Source organism: Oculina patagonica, chromosome 9, assembly GCF_052425735.1.
Source record: "Oculina patagonica isolate OP01 chromosome 9, crgOcupat, whole genome shotgun sequence".
NCBI classification, from domain to species: domain Eukaryota; kingdom Metazoa; phylum Cnidaria; class Anthozoa; order Scleractinia; family Oculinidae; genus Oculina; species Oculina patagonica.
Window position 1 is genome coordinate 16,922,616 of NC_135766.1, and position 17,671 is coordinate 16,940,286.

Here is a 17,671-nt window from a genome sequence, read left to right on the forward strand (position 1 = left end):
TGTACCGATAGCTTGGTTGAATTCGAGCACTAAAGCAGCACATCATGTCACTAACATCCAATACTACGATTTTAACAAGTCCTAACGAAACTGCACTGGACCAACAGAACTCATCGTGTATCTTTGTCGATTCGACTGCAGGGAAAATTTCCAAAGTTTGCGCTTATTGTTTTATTCCGTTGGGCAGTCTTTTCGAGAACATCTTCATAATCATCATCGTCTACAAACACCGAGATTTACGAAAAACAATTAACTATTTCATCGTGAACATGGCCGTGTCGGATTTTTCCCGCTAGTTGTAATCCCTTTTCAGATGACTGTATTGCTGACTGACTCAGGGCATTGGCCCGTCAGTGGAATCTTAGGATCGATATTTTGCAAGTTGCATGTTTTTGCAAGCTATATATCGTCCCACGTTTCTGCTCAGAGCAAAGTGTGGATAGCAATTGATAGATTTGTCGCTGTCGTTTTTCCGATGAAACGTGAGCTTATCTCAGCCAAGATTCGTACAATAGCCGTCGCATCCACTTGGATTGTTGCAGGCTTGTTTAATTTTCTACAACTAATATCTTTAGGACTTGTTGTACATGGCAATAACACATATTGTTCTCAAAGAAACATGGTATCGCTTTTCACTAACCTAGAGGCTATCGCGGCGTATAACTGGCTTCGAACGACTTTCTTTGCTATCGCTCCGTTATTTTTAATAACCATTTTGTACACTGCCATAGCAATTGCCTTAAAAAGGCAGAATAAAATCCTCGCGGACACCGCACCAAAAGTAAAACAACAGTCTTCAAATGTCTGCCGTTATCGTAGTGCTGTTTAACATTTGTGTTATTCCCTTTATTTTCTTACATTTCTTAGTTCAGCTGGTGAACTTTCTTGTGCCCTTTTTAGATTGTTCGACTTTTTGCGTTGTTCGTTTATTCCTCATCTTCTATTATCAATCCAATAATTTGTCTGTTATTTGTTGAAAGTTATCGTCGTGGATTGAGAAACATTTTATGCCCGTGCACGAGAATGCGGAGCAGTGAAAAGGCGAAACGGGAGCCAATTGCTCTAAAAGAAATAAAGAAACTTCCTGACGAGAACTGTCAAGGAACTTTTAAGAACACAAAAATTGACGGAGAAACGTTAGATACTCTTTTGTAGAGAAAGCCATGGATGCCATATCAAAAAAGCAAACACTTTTCATGACTGCTGGGAATTTCGCCTGCCTGTAGATATATATGGATGTTTTAGAACTAGTTTGTAAAAGGTTTGTATCAGGGAAATAAAGAGCGAATGCGAGTTTTTGCAACACATACATTCTCCACAAGCACGCGCGACTTAGCAAACTCATGCTTTTTAACTTCTTAGCAATTTCAGCAAAGAGATAAAACTAAAACTGTTCGCATGGTAGTACACAACTAAAACAGTTTCTGTTAAATTAAATCGCTTTGATGATGGTTGTCATTATTCACACACATTTAGCTTAGTTGGTTAGAGCGCCCAACCGGTATCTGGGAGGCCATGGGTTTGATTCCCGTCGGGGACTCAGATTTTTTCTTTGTCGCACGCTCGTGTCATGTTGAACAATTTCTTCATCACACTTGAGTTCATTGCCATTTTTAACGTGTTTTGCAGCTGATAGAATGCTTCCATAATTTGCATTCGCACAAAAATTAATGGATATTTTTCCTTGTGTTCTGAAATTACCTTTATTCTATGTGGTTAAAGAAATTACTCGCTTTTCAATGGAAGACACAAGACTTTTAGTACGATCTCTATCGTAAATACGTATTCTAACAACAATATGCCTTGGAAAATTACATTTCGGCATGACATTTCTCATTTTATCTGTCGTAAAGCTGTTATATTGGGACGCATGCTTCTCTTAAAGGTACAAACATTAAATCTAAATGCGTTAAAACTGCGATGTGATATTCGGTGGCATTTTATTCCACGGTCATGGCTGTGTTTTACAATAATGAAGTCTCCAGTAATTATAATCTTTTGTGAACCATATGATTTGAACACAGAAGTATATCATATTCTTAAAAAAAGTATAGGTTTTTAGCCAATAGGAGCGCGCGCTGAATGCAATCTTTGTTATAATTTGAAGATGAACGAAACAAAACTTTTTGCAGCGAAATTGGATTTCATTTGGGAATATTGTGATGACAGATGTTTTAATTACAATTTTGCTTTTGAAGCGTCAGCACCCACAGTAAGATTGAATTCGAGGACTAAAACAGCACATCATGTCACCAACATCCAATACGACGATTTTAACAAGTCCTAACAAAACTACACTGGACCAACAGAACTCATCGTGTATCTTTGTCGATTCGACTGCAGAGAGAATTTCCAAAGTTTGTGCTTATTGTTTTATTTTCCTGGGAAGTCTTTTCGGAAACATCTTCATAATCATCATCGTCTACAAACACCGAGATTTACGTAAAACAATTAACTATTTCATCGTGAACATGGCCGTGTCGGATTTTCTTTTTCCACTGGTTGTGATCCCTGTTAGGATAACTGAACTGCTGACTGGCTCACGGCATTGGCACGTCAGTGGAATCATAGGACCGATATTGTGCAAGTTGTTTGTTTTTGCAATGTTACGTCCGCCCACATTTCTCTTCAAAGCTTGGTGTGGATAGCAATTGATAGATTTGTCGCCGTCGTTTTTCCAATGAAACGTGGTCTTATTTCAACCAAGATTCGGACAGTAGCCATCGTATCCACTTGGATTGTTGCAGGCTTGTTCAATTTTCCAAGTCTGGTAAGTTTTGGACTTGTTGAACATCAAAATTACACATATTGTACTCTTAGCAACAAAGAATCGCTGTTTACTAACCAGGAGGCTTTCGCGGCATATGACTGGCTTCGAACGATTTTCTTTGCTCTCGCTCCGTTGGTTTTAAGCACCATTTTGTACACTGCCATAGCAATTACCTTAAAAAGGCAGAATAAAGCCCTCGCGGGCACCGCACCAAAAGTACAACAACAGTCTTTAAAGAAACGAAGACAAGCTAGGAAAATGTCCGTTGGTATCGTAGTGCTGTTTTACATTTGTGTTATTCCCTTTGTTTTCTTTCATTTCTTATCCCGGCTGGCGAAACCTTCTTGTGCCTTTTTGAGATTGTTTGACTTTTTAGCGTATTTCATGTATTGCTTTTCTTCTACCGTCAATCCAATACTTTGACTGTCATTTGTTCAAAGTTATCGTCGTGGATTGAGAAACATTTTATGTCCCTGCTCGAGAATGCAAGTCAGTGAAAAGGCGAAACAGAAGCAAATAACTCTAAAAGCATTAGAACCTCTTCCTGAAGAAAACTGTCAAGGAACTTTCAAGGACACAGAAAACGACGGAGAAACATTTGATACTGTTTTGTAGAGAAAGCCATAGACGCCACCCCAGAGAAGCCAAAGCTTTCTGGGAAACAGAGCAGACATAACTGTAATGTTCAGTACAAAAAATGTTCAGAAGATTTCATACACCTTGTAAGCTGTTCAGAAGGGGAATTTAATAACAATGTAGCATTTCGACAGGTTACGATGAATTTCAGGACCGAGATGAGACATGTAAAAGTTTGAGAACCGAGAACAATGTTTATTTCGGTTGTTATGTACATGTCACTGGACAACACTTTCTCTTAAATTGGAATTTCAACTCGAAATTGGAAATTCTTATCATTTTCAACATTTAATTTTTGTCGAAGGGAATGGCGCCCGTAGCTTTCTTTATTCGTTAGTTCTACAATACTAATATTATCAACTTTCGCCAGCCTGTAGATATATATGGATTTTTTAAAACTAGCTTGTATAAAGTTTGTATCAGGGAAATAAAGAGCGAATGCGAGTTTTTGCAACACATACATTCTGCACAACTTAAAAAAAGCGCGCGACTAAGAAAATTTATGCTTATAATTTCTTAGCAATTTCAGCCGAGAATTCGAACAAAAACTGTAAACGTTTTTGTTAAAATCGTTTTGATGATTGGTTGTCATCATTCTTCAAAGACACTTAGGTGCATTACTATTTTTAACGTGTTTTGTGACTTAATAGAATGCCTCCCATAACCGTGCCATAATCAAATCAAGGTGTTCACGGCTTTCGCATTCGCGCAAACAAAAAGAAAAAAAATAACGGATATTGTTCCTTGCGATCTGAAATTACCTTTACACTATGTGGTCAAAGAAGTTACTTGCTTTTGAAAGAAAGACAAGAAACTATTAGTACGAGTCGTTCTCTATAAATACCCCGGGGGGTGGAGGGGGGTACTGAAAAAGGTACCCATCCCCGTATACGCCATTATAGGGAGTACCCTTCCCCCCCCCGGGATAAATTCGTATTCTAACAACAATAGCAATGTTTCATTTCGGCATGACATTTCTCATTTATCTGTCATAAAGCTGTTATTTTGGGACGCATGCTTCTCTTAAAGGTAAAAGCATTAAATCTAAATGTCATACATCTGCGATTTGATATTTGGCGGGCATTCTATTTCTGCCGTCATGATTCTGTTTTACAGTAATGAAGTCTCAAGTAATTATTATCTTTTGTCAACCATATGACCTGAACACACTAGGAGTCTTTATTTAACAAATGGCCATGTATCGAACTCTTAATAAAAACAACTTTTTAGCCAATCAAAACGCGCGCTGAATCCAATCGAGATTGAAAGATAACTTATTGCAGCGAAATTGGATTTTATTTCCGAATATATTATGTTGGTAAATGTTTTAATTCATTCAAGGCTGTATTTTCAAAGGCGCTTGTACCGATAGCTTGGTTGAATTCGAGCACTAAAGCAGCACAACATGTCACTAACATCCAATAGGACGATTTAAACAAGTCATAACGAAACAACACTGGGCCAACAGAACTCATCGTGTATTTTTGTCGATTCGACTGCAGGGAAAATTTCCAAAGTTTGCGCTTATTGTTTTATTCTGTTGGGCAGTCTTTTCGAGAACATCTTCATAATCATCATCGTCTACAAACACCGAGATTTACGAAAAACAATTAACTTTTTCATCGTGAACATGGCCGTGTCGGATTTGCTTTTCCCGCTAGTTGTAATCCCTTTTCAGATGACTGTATTGCTGACTGACTCAGGGCATTGGCCCGTCAGTGGAATCTTAGGATCGATATTTTGCAAGTTACATGTTTTTGCAAGCTATATATCGTCCCACGTTTCTGCTCAGAGCATAGTGTGGATAGCAATTGATAGATTTGTCGCTGTCGTTTTTCCGACGAAAATTGGGCTTATCTCAGCTAAGATTCGTACAATAGCCGTCGCATCCACTTGGATTGTTGCAGGCTTGTTTAATTTTCTACAACTAATAACTTTAGGACTTGTTGTACATGGCAATAACACATATTGTTCTCAAAGAAACATGGTATCGCTTTTCACTAACCTAGAGACTATCGCGGCGTATAACTTGCTTCGAACGACTTTCTTTGCTATCGCTCCGTTATTTTTAATAACCTTTTTGTACACTGCCATAGCAATTGCCTTAAAAAGGCAGAATAAAATCCTCGCGGACACCGCACCATTATTCTGTTGGGCAGTCTTTTCGAGAACATCTTCTTCGTAGTGCTGTTTAACATTTGTGTTATTCTATTTTCTTACATTTCTTAGTTCAGCTGGTGAAACTTTCTTGTGCCCTTTTTAGATTGTTCGACTTTTTGCGTTGTTCGTGTATTCCTCATCTTCTATTATCAATCCAATAATTTGTCTGTTATTTGTTGAAAGTTATCGTCGTGGATTGAGAAACATTTTATGCCCGTGCGCGAGAATGCGGAGCAGTGAAAAGGCGAAACGGGAGCCAATTGCTCAAAAAGAAATAAAGAAACTTCCTGACGAGAACTGTCAAGGAACTTTTAAGAACACAAAAATTGACGGAGAAACGTTAGATACTGTTTTGTAGAGAAAGCCATGGACGCCATATCAAAAAAGCAAACACTTTTCATGACTGCTGGGAATTTCGCCTGCCTTTAGATATATATGGATGTTTTAGAACTAGTTTGTAAAAGGTTTGTATCAGGGGGAATAAAGAGCGAATGCCAGTTTTTGCAACACATACATTCTCCACAAGCACGCGCGACTTAGCAAACTCATGCTTTTTAACTTCTTAGCAATTTCAGCAAAGAGATAAAACTAAAACTGTTCGCATGGTAGTACACAACTAAAACAGTTTCTGTTAAATTAAATCGCTTTGATGATGGTTGTCATTATTCACACACATTTAGCTTAGTTGGTTAAGGCGCCCAACCGGTATCTGGGAGGCCATGGGTTCGATTCCCGTCGGGGACTCAGATTTTTTCTTTGTCGCACGCTCGTGTCATGTTGAACAATTTCTTCATCACACTTAGGTTCATTGCCATTTTTAACGTGTTTTGCGGCTGATAGAATGCTTCCATAATTTGCATTCGCACAAAAATTAATGGATATTTTTCCTTGCGTTCTGAAATAACCTTTATTCTATGTGGTCAAAGAAATTACTCGCTTTTCAATGGAAGACACAAGACTTTTAGTACGATCTCTATCGTAAATACGTATTCTAACAACAATATGCCTTGGAAAATTACATTTCGGCATGACATTTCTCATTTTATCTGTCGTAAAGCTGTTATATTGGGACGCATGCTTCTCTTAAAGGTACAAACATTAAATCTAAATGCGTTAAAACTGCGATGTGATATTCGGTGGCATTTTATTCCACGGTCACGGCTGTGTTTTACAATAATGAAGTCTCCAGTAATTATTATCTTTTGTGAACCATATGATTTGAACACAGAAGTATATCATATTCTTAAAAAAAGTATAGGTTTTTAGCCAATAGGGGCGCGCGCTGAATGCAATCTTTGTTATAATTTGAAGATGAACGAAACAAAACTTTTTGCAGCGAAATTGGATTTCATTTGGGAATATTGTGATGACAGATGTTTTAATTACAATTTTGCTTTTGAAGCGTCAGCACCCACAGTAAGGTTGAATTCGAGGACTAAAACAGCACATCATGTCACTAACATCCAATACGACGATTTTAACAAGTCCTAACAAAACTACACTGGACCAACAGAACTCATCGTGTATTTTTGTCGATTCGACTGCAGAGAGAATTTCCAAAGTTTGTGCTTATTGTTTTATTTTCCTAGGCAGTCTTTTCGGAAACATCTTCATAATCATCATCGTCTACAAACACCGAGATTTACGTAAAACAATTAACTATTTCATCGTGAACATGGCCGTGTCGGATTTGCTTTTCCCACTGATTGTAACCCCTGTTCAGATAACTGAATTGCTGACTGACTCAGGGCATTGGCGCGTCAGTGGAATCTTAGGTTCGATATTTTGCAAGTTGTATGGTTTTGCAGGCATGGTTTCCCTCAGTGTTTCCGCTCAATGCTTGGTGTGGATAGCAATTGATAGATTTGTCGCCGTCGTTTTCCCAATGAAACTTGGGCTTATTTCAACCAAGATTCGGACAATAGCCATCGTATCCACTTGGATTGTTGCAGGCTTGTTCAATTTACCAGTACTGATATTTTTAGAACTTGTTTTACACGGCGATAGCACATATTGTTTTCAGAGCAACACAGAATGGCTTTTCACTAACCAGAAGGCAAATGCGGCATATGACTGGCTTCGAACGACTTTCTTTGCTATCGCTCCGTTATTTTTAATAACCATTTTGTACACTGCGGTAGCAATTGCCTTAAAAATGCAAAATAAAGCCCTCGTGGACACCGCACCGAATGTTCAACAAGAGTCTTTAAAGAAACGAAGACAAGCTATTCAAATGTCAGCTGTTATCGTGGTGCTGTTTTACATTTGTGTTATTCCCTTTATTTTCTTTCATTCCTTAGTTCAGCTGATGAAACTTTCTTGTTCCTTTCTGAGATTTTTTGAATTTTTAGCATATTTTATGTATTTCTCATCTTCTACTGTCAATCCAATAATTTGTCTGTCATTTGTTAAAAGTTATCGTCGTGGATTGAGAAACATTTTATGTCCCTGCTCGAGAATGCGGAGCAGTGAAAAGGCGAAACGGAAGCAAATAACTCTAAAAGCATTAAATCCTCTTCCTGAAGAAAACTGTCAAGGAACTTTTAAGGACACGGAAAATGAAGAAGAAACATTAGATACTGTTTTGTAGAAAAAGCTTTAGATGCCACCCCAGAGAAGACAAAGCCTTCTGTGAAACAGAGCAGATGTAACTATAATGTTCATTACGGAAACTATTCGGAAAATTTGGTACACTATTTTAGCTGTTCAGAAGGGGGATTTAATAACAATATAGCATTTTGACAAGTTTACGATGAGTTTCAGGACCGAGATGAGACATGTAAAAGTTTGAGAACCGAGCACAATGATTATTTTGGCCAATACTTTTCTCTAAAATTGGAATTTCAACTCGAAATTGGAAACTCTCATCATTTTGAACACTTATCTTTGGCCGAGGGGAATGGCGCCCGTGGGTTTCTTAATTCGTTATCTTTACTATATTAATCTTTTGAACTTTCGCGTGCCTGCAAATATATATGGATGTTTTTTAAAAAACTAGCTTGTATAAAGTTTGTATCAGGGAAACAAAGAGCGAATGCGAGTTTTTGCATCACTGACATACATTCTCTACAAGCATGACAAGCGCGCGAGACTTAGCAAATTCATGCTTTTATTTTCTTAGCACGTTCAGCCAAGAAATCGAACTAAAATAGTTGACATGGTAGTAAACATTTAAAGAATTAAAGTTTCTGTTACAATCGCTTTGATGATTGGTTGTCATTATTCGAATGCAATTAGGTGCATAACCATTTTTACCGTGTTTTAACGGGCCCCGAAAAATACCTCCTAAACCGTGCCATAATCAAATCAAGGTGTTCACGGCTTTCGCATTTGCACAAAAAATTAACGGATATTATTTCTTGCGATCTGAAATAACCTTTACACTATGTGGTCAAATGAATTCCTCACTTTTCAATTGAAGACATACGACCATTTGTACGATCTCTAAAAATACGCATTCTAACAACAATAGTATTTCGGCATGACATTTCTCATTTCATCTTTTGTAAAGCGGCATATTGTAAAACAGGAGTGGAGTGGATTTGTAAAACATGGACTGGATTTGTAAAACATGGATTTGTAAAAGGTGGATTTGTAAAACATGGATTTGTAAAACATGGAGTTGTAAAACATGGAGTTGTAAAACATGGAGTTGTAAAAGGTAGATTTGTAAAACATGGATTTGTAAAACATGGAGTTGTAAAACATGGAGTTGTAAAACATGGATTTGTAAAACATGGATTTGTAAAACATGGATTTGTAAAACCATGGAGTTGTAAAACATGGATTTGTAAAACATGGAGTTGTAAAACATGGATTTGTAAAACATGGAGTTGTAAAACATGGATTTGTAAAACATGGAGTTGTAAAAGGTGGATATTTCTCTCTCAACTCATTCTCAGTTAAATGTGACCCTCCATACGTTTCCAAAGGGTTTCAAACCCCCCGAAACCCCCCCCCCCCCAAAAAAAAAAAAAAAAAAAAAACGCTTTTGTTGATAATCCGTGTTTTCTCATGGAGGGTCACAAATCGTCCCAGCAGTAACTCTAACAACTTAAATGCTGAATTTCTGTATTCCTGAATTTATATTAATCTACATTACTCAATTATCATTTAATTAGTATAGGTAATCGCATGGGGCCGAGTAAAATTAAGGATTAATATCACGCGTGTTTTCAGAAGTTGTAGAAATTGCCAGAGTCGCGAAGCGACGAGGGCAATTTCTACAACTTCTGAAAACACAAGTGATATTAATCCTTTATTTTACGAGGACACATGTGATTACTTGTTTATGACATAGAGGGCAAAATTTTCTGAAAATTGTCGATGCTTATAATAACTTATCGGTACAGCAATTTGGCTTGCAAAACGAAAACGTTCCTCATAATTGAGCAAATCTTGGCATTCGAAGAGAATAACGCTGACAGTCGTATGCAATGAAATGTATGAAAGTCGTGAAAAAATAAAAAAAGCTATTTTAAAACAACTGAACAAGCGAACACTCAATATAAACGTAAGCTTAAGCTTAATTTTATTCACCTGTTTGCAAGTTTTGAAGCTTTCCGTCTACGAGCGGCTTCACATGTCAGTCCTCGACATAGGTAACAGCAAACGACGACCCCAAACAAACTTGTAGAAGTAATTTGTCCGGTAGATGTGACCTTCTTTCACAGAAAAAACTATGTATGTCGTCATTTATATCCTGGGTTGCTGGTGATGAGTCTTAGAGATGACAGATGTGAAAAGGAGATGTCAGTTGCCGGCCGCAATGAATGAGTTTGAATCGTCGCACACTCGCAAGTGTCTGCCTCGTCCCCAGGCGCCGATTGGCCGGACGTTGAGGCGGTAAGGCGGGAAAACAGGGAGCGCGGGGTTTGATGGTTAGGGAGCGAGCCGCGGAGCGCCTGGCAGATCTTGCATTCAATATGGCGGACCAAAATGTCATCAACCCTGAAATGTGTATTAAAAACAGCAAAAGAGCCGTCTATTTAGCATTTTTACAGCACAGAGCGCCTTGGACACATCTTTTATGAAAAATATTCTTATTAAGACGACGGACTTCACCACCATTTTCGCACGCTTCATGTCCCAGCTCAGCTTGAGAAGAGCCAGAAGGAGCATACGAGGCACTCTGTGAAGTTAAAAAAGCTTTAAATCCTTTACGACAAATAGACGTTGAAATGTCTAATGACATTTTCCGAACTCCAAGAGAGACAGGTACTCATTTCCGTTTATCGAAGTTGTCTTGTAAATCCGAGTGTAAATGACAAGAAAATTAGTTATCCTTTCCATTATTGTTTTGTGTAGAATTTTTTTCGTAGAGCCCGAGAGTTAGTTGCCTTTTAGTTATTCCATGGACGCTCATTCAAGCCAGACGCGACAAAGATAATGCAACAACAGCATGAATCCATCGATACAAATAACAATTCATCTGTCTTTGGGATGTCATTTCTACTATCTCTGGTTTACTTCAATAAAATGTTAATTATCTGCTTATCAGTAATCAAGCACAACCTTTGATAGTTGTTTTATTAATTGAAAATAAAAATTACATTAAAAATGTTTGATATCATAACTGTAATTTTTTTCAATGCAATTTTTTTTTATTGATTGCCAGTAGGTGACTTTTTTCCCATTAAACCACAATTTATTAAGGATAAATACACATTTTTTTTGTTAAGCATTGTGGCAGTGAGTCTGCCATTTATGCTGTGAATGCAACTGAGTCAACTAAATTGTTTGGAATGTACCCTATGCCATGCCATGCAGGCTTTTAATTTGCAATTGGGGGCAGGTGCAGAGAGCATTTCTGATGAATGTGACACTGTTTTCATGAAGTTTTTAGAATGGTTCATGTGCGGTATATGATTTAAGATCATCTTGAAATCTTGCTTTGTAAAAATGGAAAGATAATTTTTCTCATAAATATTTATGTATTAATATGCAAGGCTAGCATCTTTGGACATCCAAGGCCCACCATCATTCTATTCTAAATAACTCTAGTAACAAACCCCTCTTAATTTTTTATCACTCTCCTGTAATTCTTTACAAATTTAAAATAGTACATGTATTTGTAAAATTCTTTACTTTTTTAGCCACTGAAAAGAAATGTCTACTTTGTGCTTGCAAATTTGGTGTCTAAAGGCCTTTGTTATGCTCCCACTGACTTGATATTAACTAATTGCAAAAGGAGCTGGGGTGAACTGTACATGGAGGGTTGAAGAGGGTAGTAAATCAGTTTAGAAAATCAATCAAGTTAATTTTCAGGAGAAGGCTTACTAATATGTCTAGATCATAATCATATGAAGGGCACCACCAAGGAAATTGTCATACAAACAGTAATCCTCAGATTATCTCATGCACAACTTATTTAAATTCACAGTAGGTTAAGGCCATGCAGGTAAAACCCTCCTGGCTAGATAACTTTTGCAAATTGAAGGGAAATGTCTGAATGGTTTTGCAAAATCAGTACTACTAAAAATATTTTTAAAAATGTAAAAAGGTATCTTTTTCTCTTACAACAGCTGTTGTCATGGGTATAAAGCAGCACGGTAGGCAAAGCATACATTCAACATTTAAAGTGTTTTAATTGCTTTCCAAGACTGCTAGAGGCAGTGGGCTATTAGCAGACTGGGGAAAAAGTGGCAACTCCAGGTTTGCCGGTTTATTTATTTTAATCAAATTGAATATGATTAGCCAGGAGTTGCCATGTTCACATGAAATGCATTTAAGAGTCAGTAACAAACTCTTTGATGTAAAATTGCCTGGCATCTCAATTTATTTTCCTACACTATCTCAGCCATAAACTCTTGGGCCGGCAAAAATGATTTAAGTTTTGCTGTCTGTCATAGTCCAGTGTTTTGTTACCCTTAGGAATAAAGTTTTGCCACACATTCTCTAAAAACACCTACTAAAAAAAACACTCCCTGTGACACTACAACTAGAAAAAACTATATTTTTTTTTTTGTTACAAGTTTGTCAAAGTCTTATCCTGCTTAAATCCTCCAAAAGAGTGACCAAAACCTTATTTCTCCTTACAGTATCAATGCATTATCAAGCAGTACAGTGACGAGAAACACACAAATTAATCAGCGGAGAGTAATTTCGATATTAACACTTGAATCAGTAAAAAGAAATTTTAAGTAGGATCTGCCTCCTCTGGTCACTAACACCTTAAGTGCTGAAATAAACAGAACTACGCAAAGTTGAAATTTCAATAATTGTACTTTCTGTCAAGAAAGGTAAATTATGAGGTTAACCTAGCTAGAATAAAATATCAGCACACATTATAATTGTTTATGTGTCATGTTCTCATAAGATCTCCTACGTTGGACAACATTAATTTGATAAAACACTTGTTAGCACTTGAACGGCTCTCTCTGGAGCGCTGCTTATAGACTTTATACCTGAAGTTTAACGGCCAAGAGGTACAAATAAAAGTATACCGAAATGTAAGGAAGCTAAGCACTGCTCAGAAACGAAACAAACCAGCTCGAATTTCTGGCATCGATTGAAGCGAAACTTACCCTCAGTTCGAAGCTTATAAAGAAATTTAATTTTCTAACGACGGCAGAGATTCTTTACCCTCCGCCATTGACGATCTTCTCGCAAGCAAAGTGGGATTTTCTCTGTTCAATCTTCTGCTCAGATTTCATACCATTTCTCCGGATAAATCGCTGATTTTGAGCTAGATTTCCCGCCAACATTAGATTAAAGCAAGGGGACCCCCACTTTGCTGAAACCAGCCTCAGTGAACGCTGAAAAGAATCGGCTCGATAGAGCAACGAAAACGATCCGAAAGGCCGTCAAAATCCCCATGTTGACAGTACTAACTTCCACGTATCTCCCAGTGTTGATTTCTTGACCGTTAAACTTGTTAAAAGCGCTAAAACGCCTTTTGACGAGAAACCGAACATTTTTGCCAAGAAACTGAACAGGATCTGCCAGGCGTCCGCTTCCCCGTCCGCATCAGGCCCAGAACGCCAAGCGAACCGTGCACGTCAGTCCCACAACACCAAGCGAACCGTGCACGACCAAGGACGAGGACGCCTGGGGACGAGGCAGCGCAAGTGTCTGATCCAATATTTGTACAGTTTTTAACTGTAATAATCTTCTGTTTCAGCTTTCTGATCCTCGTTTCAAGCTATCACCCCGTTTCCATTCCATTTTCATCACATATCTGCGGAAACTGAAGTCAAATTTGGAAAAGATCGATGTCCAAGCGAGCGCTGTGTTTGAAAATTCTTCTCAAAATCCCGCCGTCGTGAAGCCAACGAAGTGCAGCGCGCTCAGCCAATCAGAAACGAGCAATTTTCCTGTTTGTCCAATCAGGATCTAGTAATTTTGCCCGGGGCAATTACCAAAATTAAGGAAAAATGCCCTCTGTCTCAGCCAATCAGCATTCAGTAATTTTGCCCTCTATGCTATAATCGTAAGAAATCGTACTTTTCACATCAACTTCTATTATAACAGTCTTTGGTCATTTGGTGAGAAAGGAGAATCTCTAAAGAGAATTTCTAAAACGAGAGTTCGATTACCGAACTCCTGTTTGTTTACCTTATTATAGTAATATACAATAACTTCTGACAATAATATTGAGCTGAACCTTTCGACATCGATGTATCACACAGACGCACAAGGCACGGAGGAGTCAAGTTTGTCCGCACTTGAAAATTTCTACCGTGCAAAACGACCTTCTAAGCGTACGTGGTCCAGCGCGGGCGACGATAAATTTCGCCCCAGTTGACCATTGTCAGAATACGATAACACAAGACGATCTGTAAAAAGATATCGCATGACGGTGCTGAATCACGTACGCTGAAGGTCGTTTTGCACGGTGAAAATTTTTTAAAGTGGGGACAAACTTGACTCTTTTGTACCCTGTACGTGATACTCGGATAAGTAAATTATGAATAAGTGTTCCATGAAATTCCTTTCTCTCAACTGTTTTGCTTAATGGTTTTGGCTTCGCGTCGCGTCGCGGCGTCGGGGCGGTGTTACAGTTGCGTGACAGTTAGTTTTTTGACCTGACATTGCCAAGTTGTTAGATAGTTATCAGCTAACTATTACTTAATTGACGTGTTTTCATCGTGCCTGATTGGGTACGTTGAATGGCATGGTCAACTTAACTTCTTCTTCTTCTTCTTCTTCTTCCTCTTCTTAACTTTTAATTAAGAGAGACACATCCACCTTTTACAACTCCATGTTTTACAAATCCATGTTTTACAAATCCATGTTTTACAAATCCATGTTTTACAACTCCATGTTTTACAAATCCATGTTTTACAACTCCAGGTTTTACAAATCCATGTTTTACAACTCCATGTTTTACAACTCCATGTTTTACAACTCCATGTTTTACAAATCCACCTTTTACAAATCCATGTTTTACAAATCCAGTCCATGTTGTGACCCTCCATGGGAAAACACGGATTATCAACAACAGCGTTTTTTTTTTTTTTTTTTTTGGGGGGGGGGGGGGGGGGTTGAGGTCACTTAGAAACCCTTTTGAAACCCGGTTTCGGGGGGTTTGAAATCCTTTGGAAACGTATCGAGGGTCACATTTAACTGAGAATGAATTGAGAGAGAAATATCCACCTTTTACAACTCCATGTTTTACAAATCCATGTTTTACAACTCCATGTTTTACAACTCCATGTTTTACAAATCCATGTTTTACAAATCCACCTTTTACAAATCCATGTTTTACAAATCCAGTCCATGTTTTACAAATCCACTCCACTCCATGTTTTACAATATGCCTTGTAAAGCTGTTATATTGGGACGCATGCTGCTCTTAAAGGTAAAATCATTGAATGTAAATGCCTTACAACTGTGATGTGATGTTTGGCGGCATTTTATACCACAGTCATGGCTGTGTTTTACAATAATAAAGTCTCAAGTAATTATTTTCTTTTGTGAACCATATGATTTGAACACAGAAGAAATCTTTATTTAACAAATAGCCATGTATCATTTTCTTAAAAAACGTATAGCTTTTTAGCCAATAGGAACGGGCACTGAATCCAATCTTTGTCATAACTTGAAGATGAAAGAAACAAAACTTTTTGCAGCGAAATTGGATTTCATTTGCGAATATATTGTGTTGACAGATGTTTTTATACATAACGCTTTAGATTCTGATGCGGTAGCACCAACAGTAAGGCTGAATAGGAGATCCAAAACAGCACATCATGTCACTAACATCCAATACGACGATTTTTACAAGTCCTAACGAAACTGCACTGGGCCAACAGAACTCACCATGTATCTTTGTCGATTCGACTGCAGAGAGAATTTCCAAAATTTGCGCTTATTGTTTAATTCTGTTGGGCAGTTTGCTCGGGAACATCTTCATAATCATCATCGTCTACAAACACCGAGATTTACGAAAAACAGTTAACTATTTCATCGTGAACATGGCCGTGTCGGATTTGCTTTACCCAGTGATTATAATCCCTGTTCAAATAACTGAATTGCTGACGGGTTCTGAGCATTGGCGCGTCAGTGGAATTTTAGGATCGATATTTTGCAAGTTGCATGTTTTTTCAGGCGTTGTGTCCTCCCACGTTTCTGCTCAGAGCATAGTGTGGATAGCACTTGACAGATTTGTCGCTGTCGTTTTTCCGATGAGACGTGAGCTTATTTCAACCAAGATTCGGACAATAGCCATCTTAACCACTTGGATTGTTGCAGGCTTGTTCAATTTTCCACTACTGATGACTTTTGGACTTGTAGTTCATCAAAATAACACATATTGTACTCTTAGCAACACAGAATCGCTTTTCCCTAACAAGGAGGCTATCGCGGCATATGACTGGCTTCGAACGACTCTCTTTGCTATCGCTCCGTTACTTTTAACAACCATTTTGTACACTGCGATAGTAATTGCCTTAAAAAGGCAGAGTCAAGCCCTCGCAGAAACCGCACCAAATGTACAACAACAATCTTTAGAGAAAAGAAGACAAGCTATTAAAATGTCCGTTGCTATCGCAGTGCTGTTTTACATTTGTGTTATTCCGTCCATTTTCCTACAGTTCTTAATCTATCATGAGAGACCTTGTGGCTTCCAGAGATTGTTTTACATTTTAGCGTTTATAATGTATTGTTCATCTTCTATTGTCAATCCAATAATTTGCCTGTCATTTGTCGAAAGTTATCGTCGTGGATTGAGAAACATTTTTATGCGTAACAGCGAAATGGCGAAACGGAAGCAAATAACTCTAAAAGAAATAAAACATCATCCTGAAGAAAACTGTCCAAGAAATTTTAAGGACAGAGAAAATGACGTAGAAACATTAGATACTGTTTTGTGGAGAAAGCCATGGACGCTAGCCAAAAAGGAAAAACTGCTGGGACAGAGCAGATGTAACTGAAATGCTCAGTACCAAAATTTTGCGGAAAATTCTGAGTCTGTACGGCGGGCGCGCGGGCGTGTGCTTACCAAAACCAAAATTTCTCAGCCCGATGGCTATACCATTTTCGCTTAATTATGGATGCTCCGCTCGCGCGCGCCTTAAATAAAGAGCGAATGCCATTTTTTGTAAGTTTGGCGAAGTCCATCAACCTGCTTACCAGTACTTTGCTTATAAATGAATAAATCAGTAATACATGCATTCTTTACAAGAACGCGTGACTTTGTTAGCAAATTCATGTTTTTCTTATCCACTTTCAGCCTAGAATTGGAACCAAAACTATCTGCATGGTGGTACACATGTAAAAAGTTTCTGTTAAAATCGCTTTGTTGAATGGTTGACATTATTCAAACACACTTCGTTTCATTACCCTCCCTTAACCGCGCCAAAATCAAATCAAGGTGTTCACGGCTTTTGTATTCGAACAAAAAAATTATTCCTCGCGACCTGAAATTACCTCTTCTCTGTGGTCAAAGAAGTTACTTCTTTGCAAAGGGAAGACAAAAAACTATTTAAAATACGTTCTTTATAAATTTAAAATACGGTCTTTATAAATACGTTTTGTATACATTTCGGCATGACATTTCTCATTTAATCTGTAATAAGGCTGATATATTGGAAGACAAGTTGCCTCTAAAAGTAAAACCATGAAATCTAAATTCCACTGTTTTTGTCGTTCAGCTGAATTCGT

The 17,671-nt window shown here is 37.9% G+C and overlaps 2 protein-coding genes and 2 pseudogenes across 2 annotated transcripts; all 4 read left to right on the plus strand.

Annotated features, from left to right (window-relative positions):
• On the plus strand, nt 1–1,155 carry LOC144664981 (neuromedin-K receptor-like; annotated as a pseudogene).
• Nucleotides 1,156–2,246: 1,091 nt separating this feature from the next.
• On the plus strand, nt 2,247–3,385 carry LOC144664982 (neuromedin-U receptor 2-like; annotated as a pseudogene).
• A 3,631-nt stretch (nt 3,386–7,016) lies between these two features.
• On the plus strand, nt 7,017–8,156 carry LOC144665135 (G-protein coupled receptor 83-like). Its single transcript, XM_078526307.1, has one exon. The coding sequence runs from the start codon at nt 7,017–7,019 to the stop codon at nt 8,154–8,156; it is 1,140 nt and encodes a 379-aa protein (XP_078382433.1).
• A 7,603-nt stretch (nt 8,157–15,759) lies between these two features.
• Nucleotides 15,760–16,941, plus strand: LOC144664984 (substance-P receptor-like). Its single transcript, XM_078526174.1, has one exon. It carries the CDS (start codon nt 15,760–15,762, stop codon nt 16,939–16,941), a length of 1,182 nt encoding a protein of 393 aa, XP_078382300.1.
• The last annotated feature ends 730 nt before the right edge of the window (nt 16,942–17,671 follow it).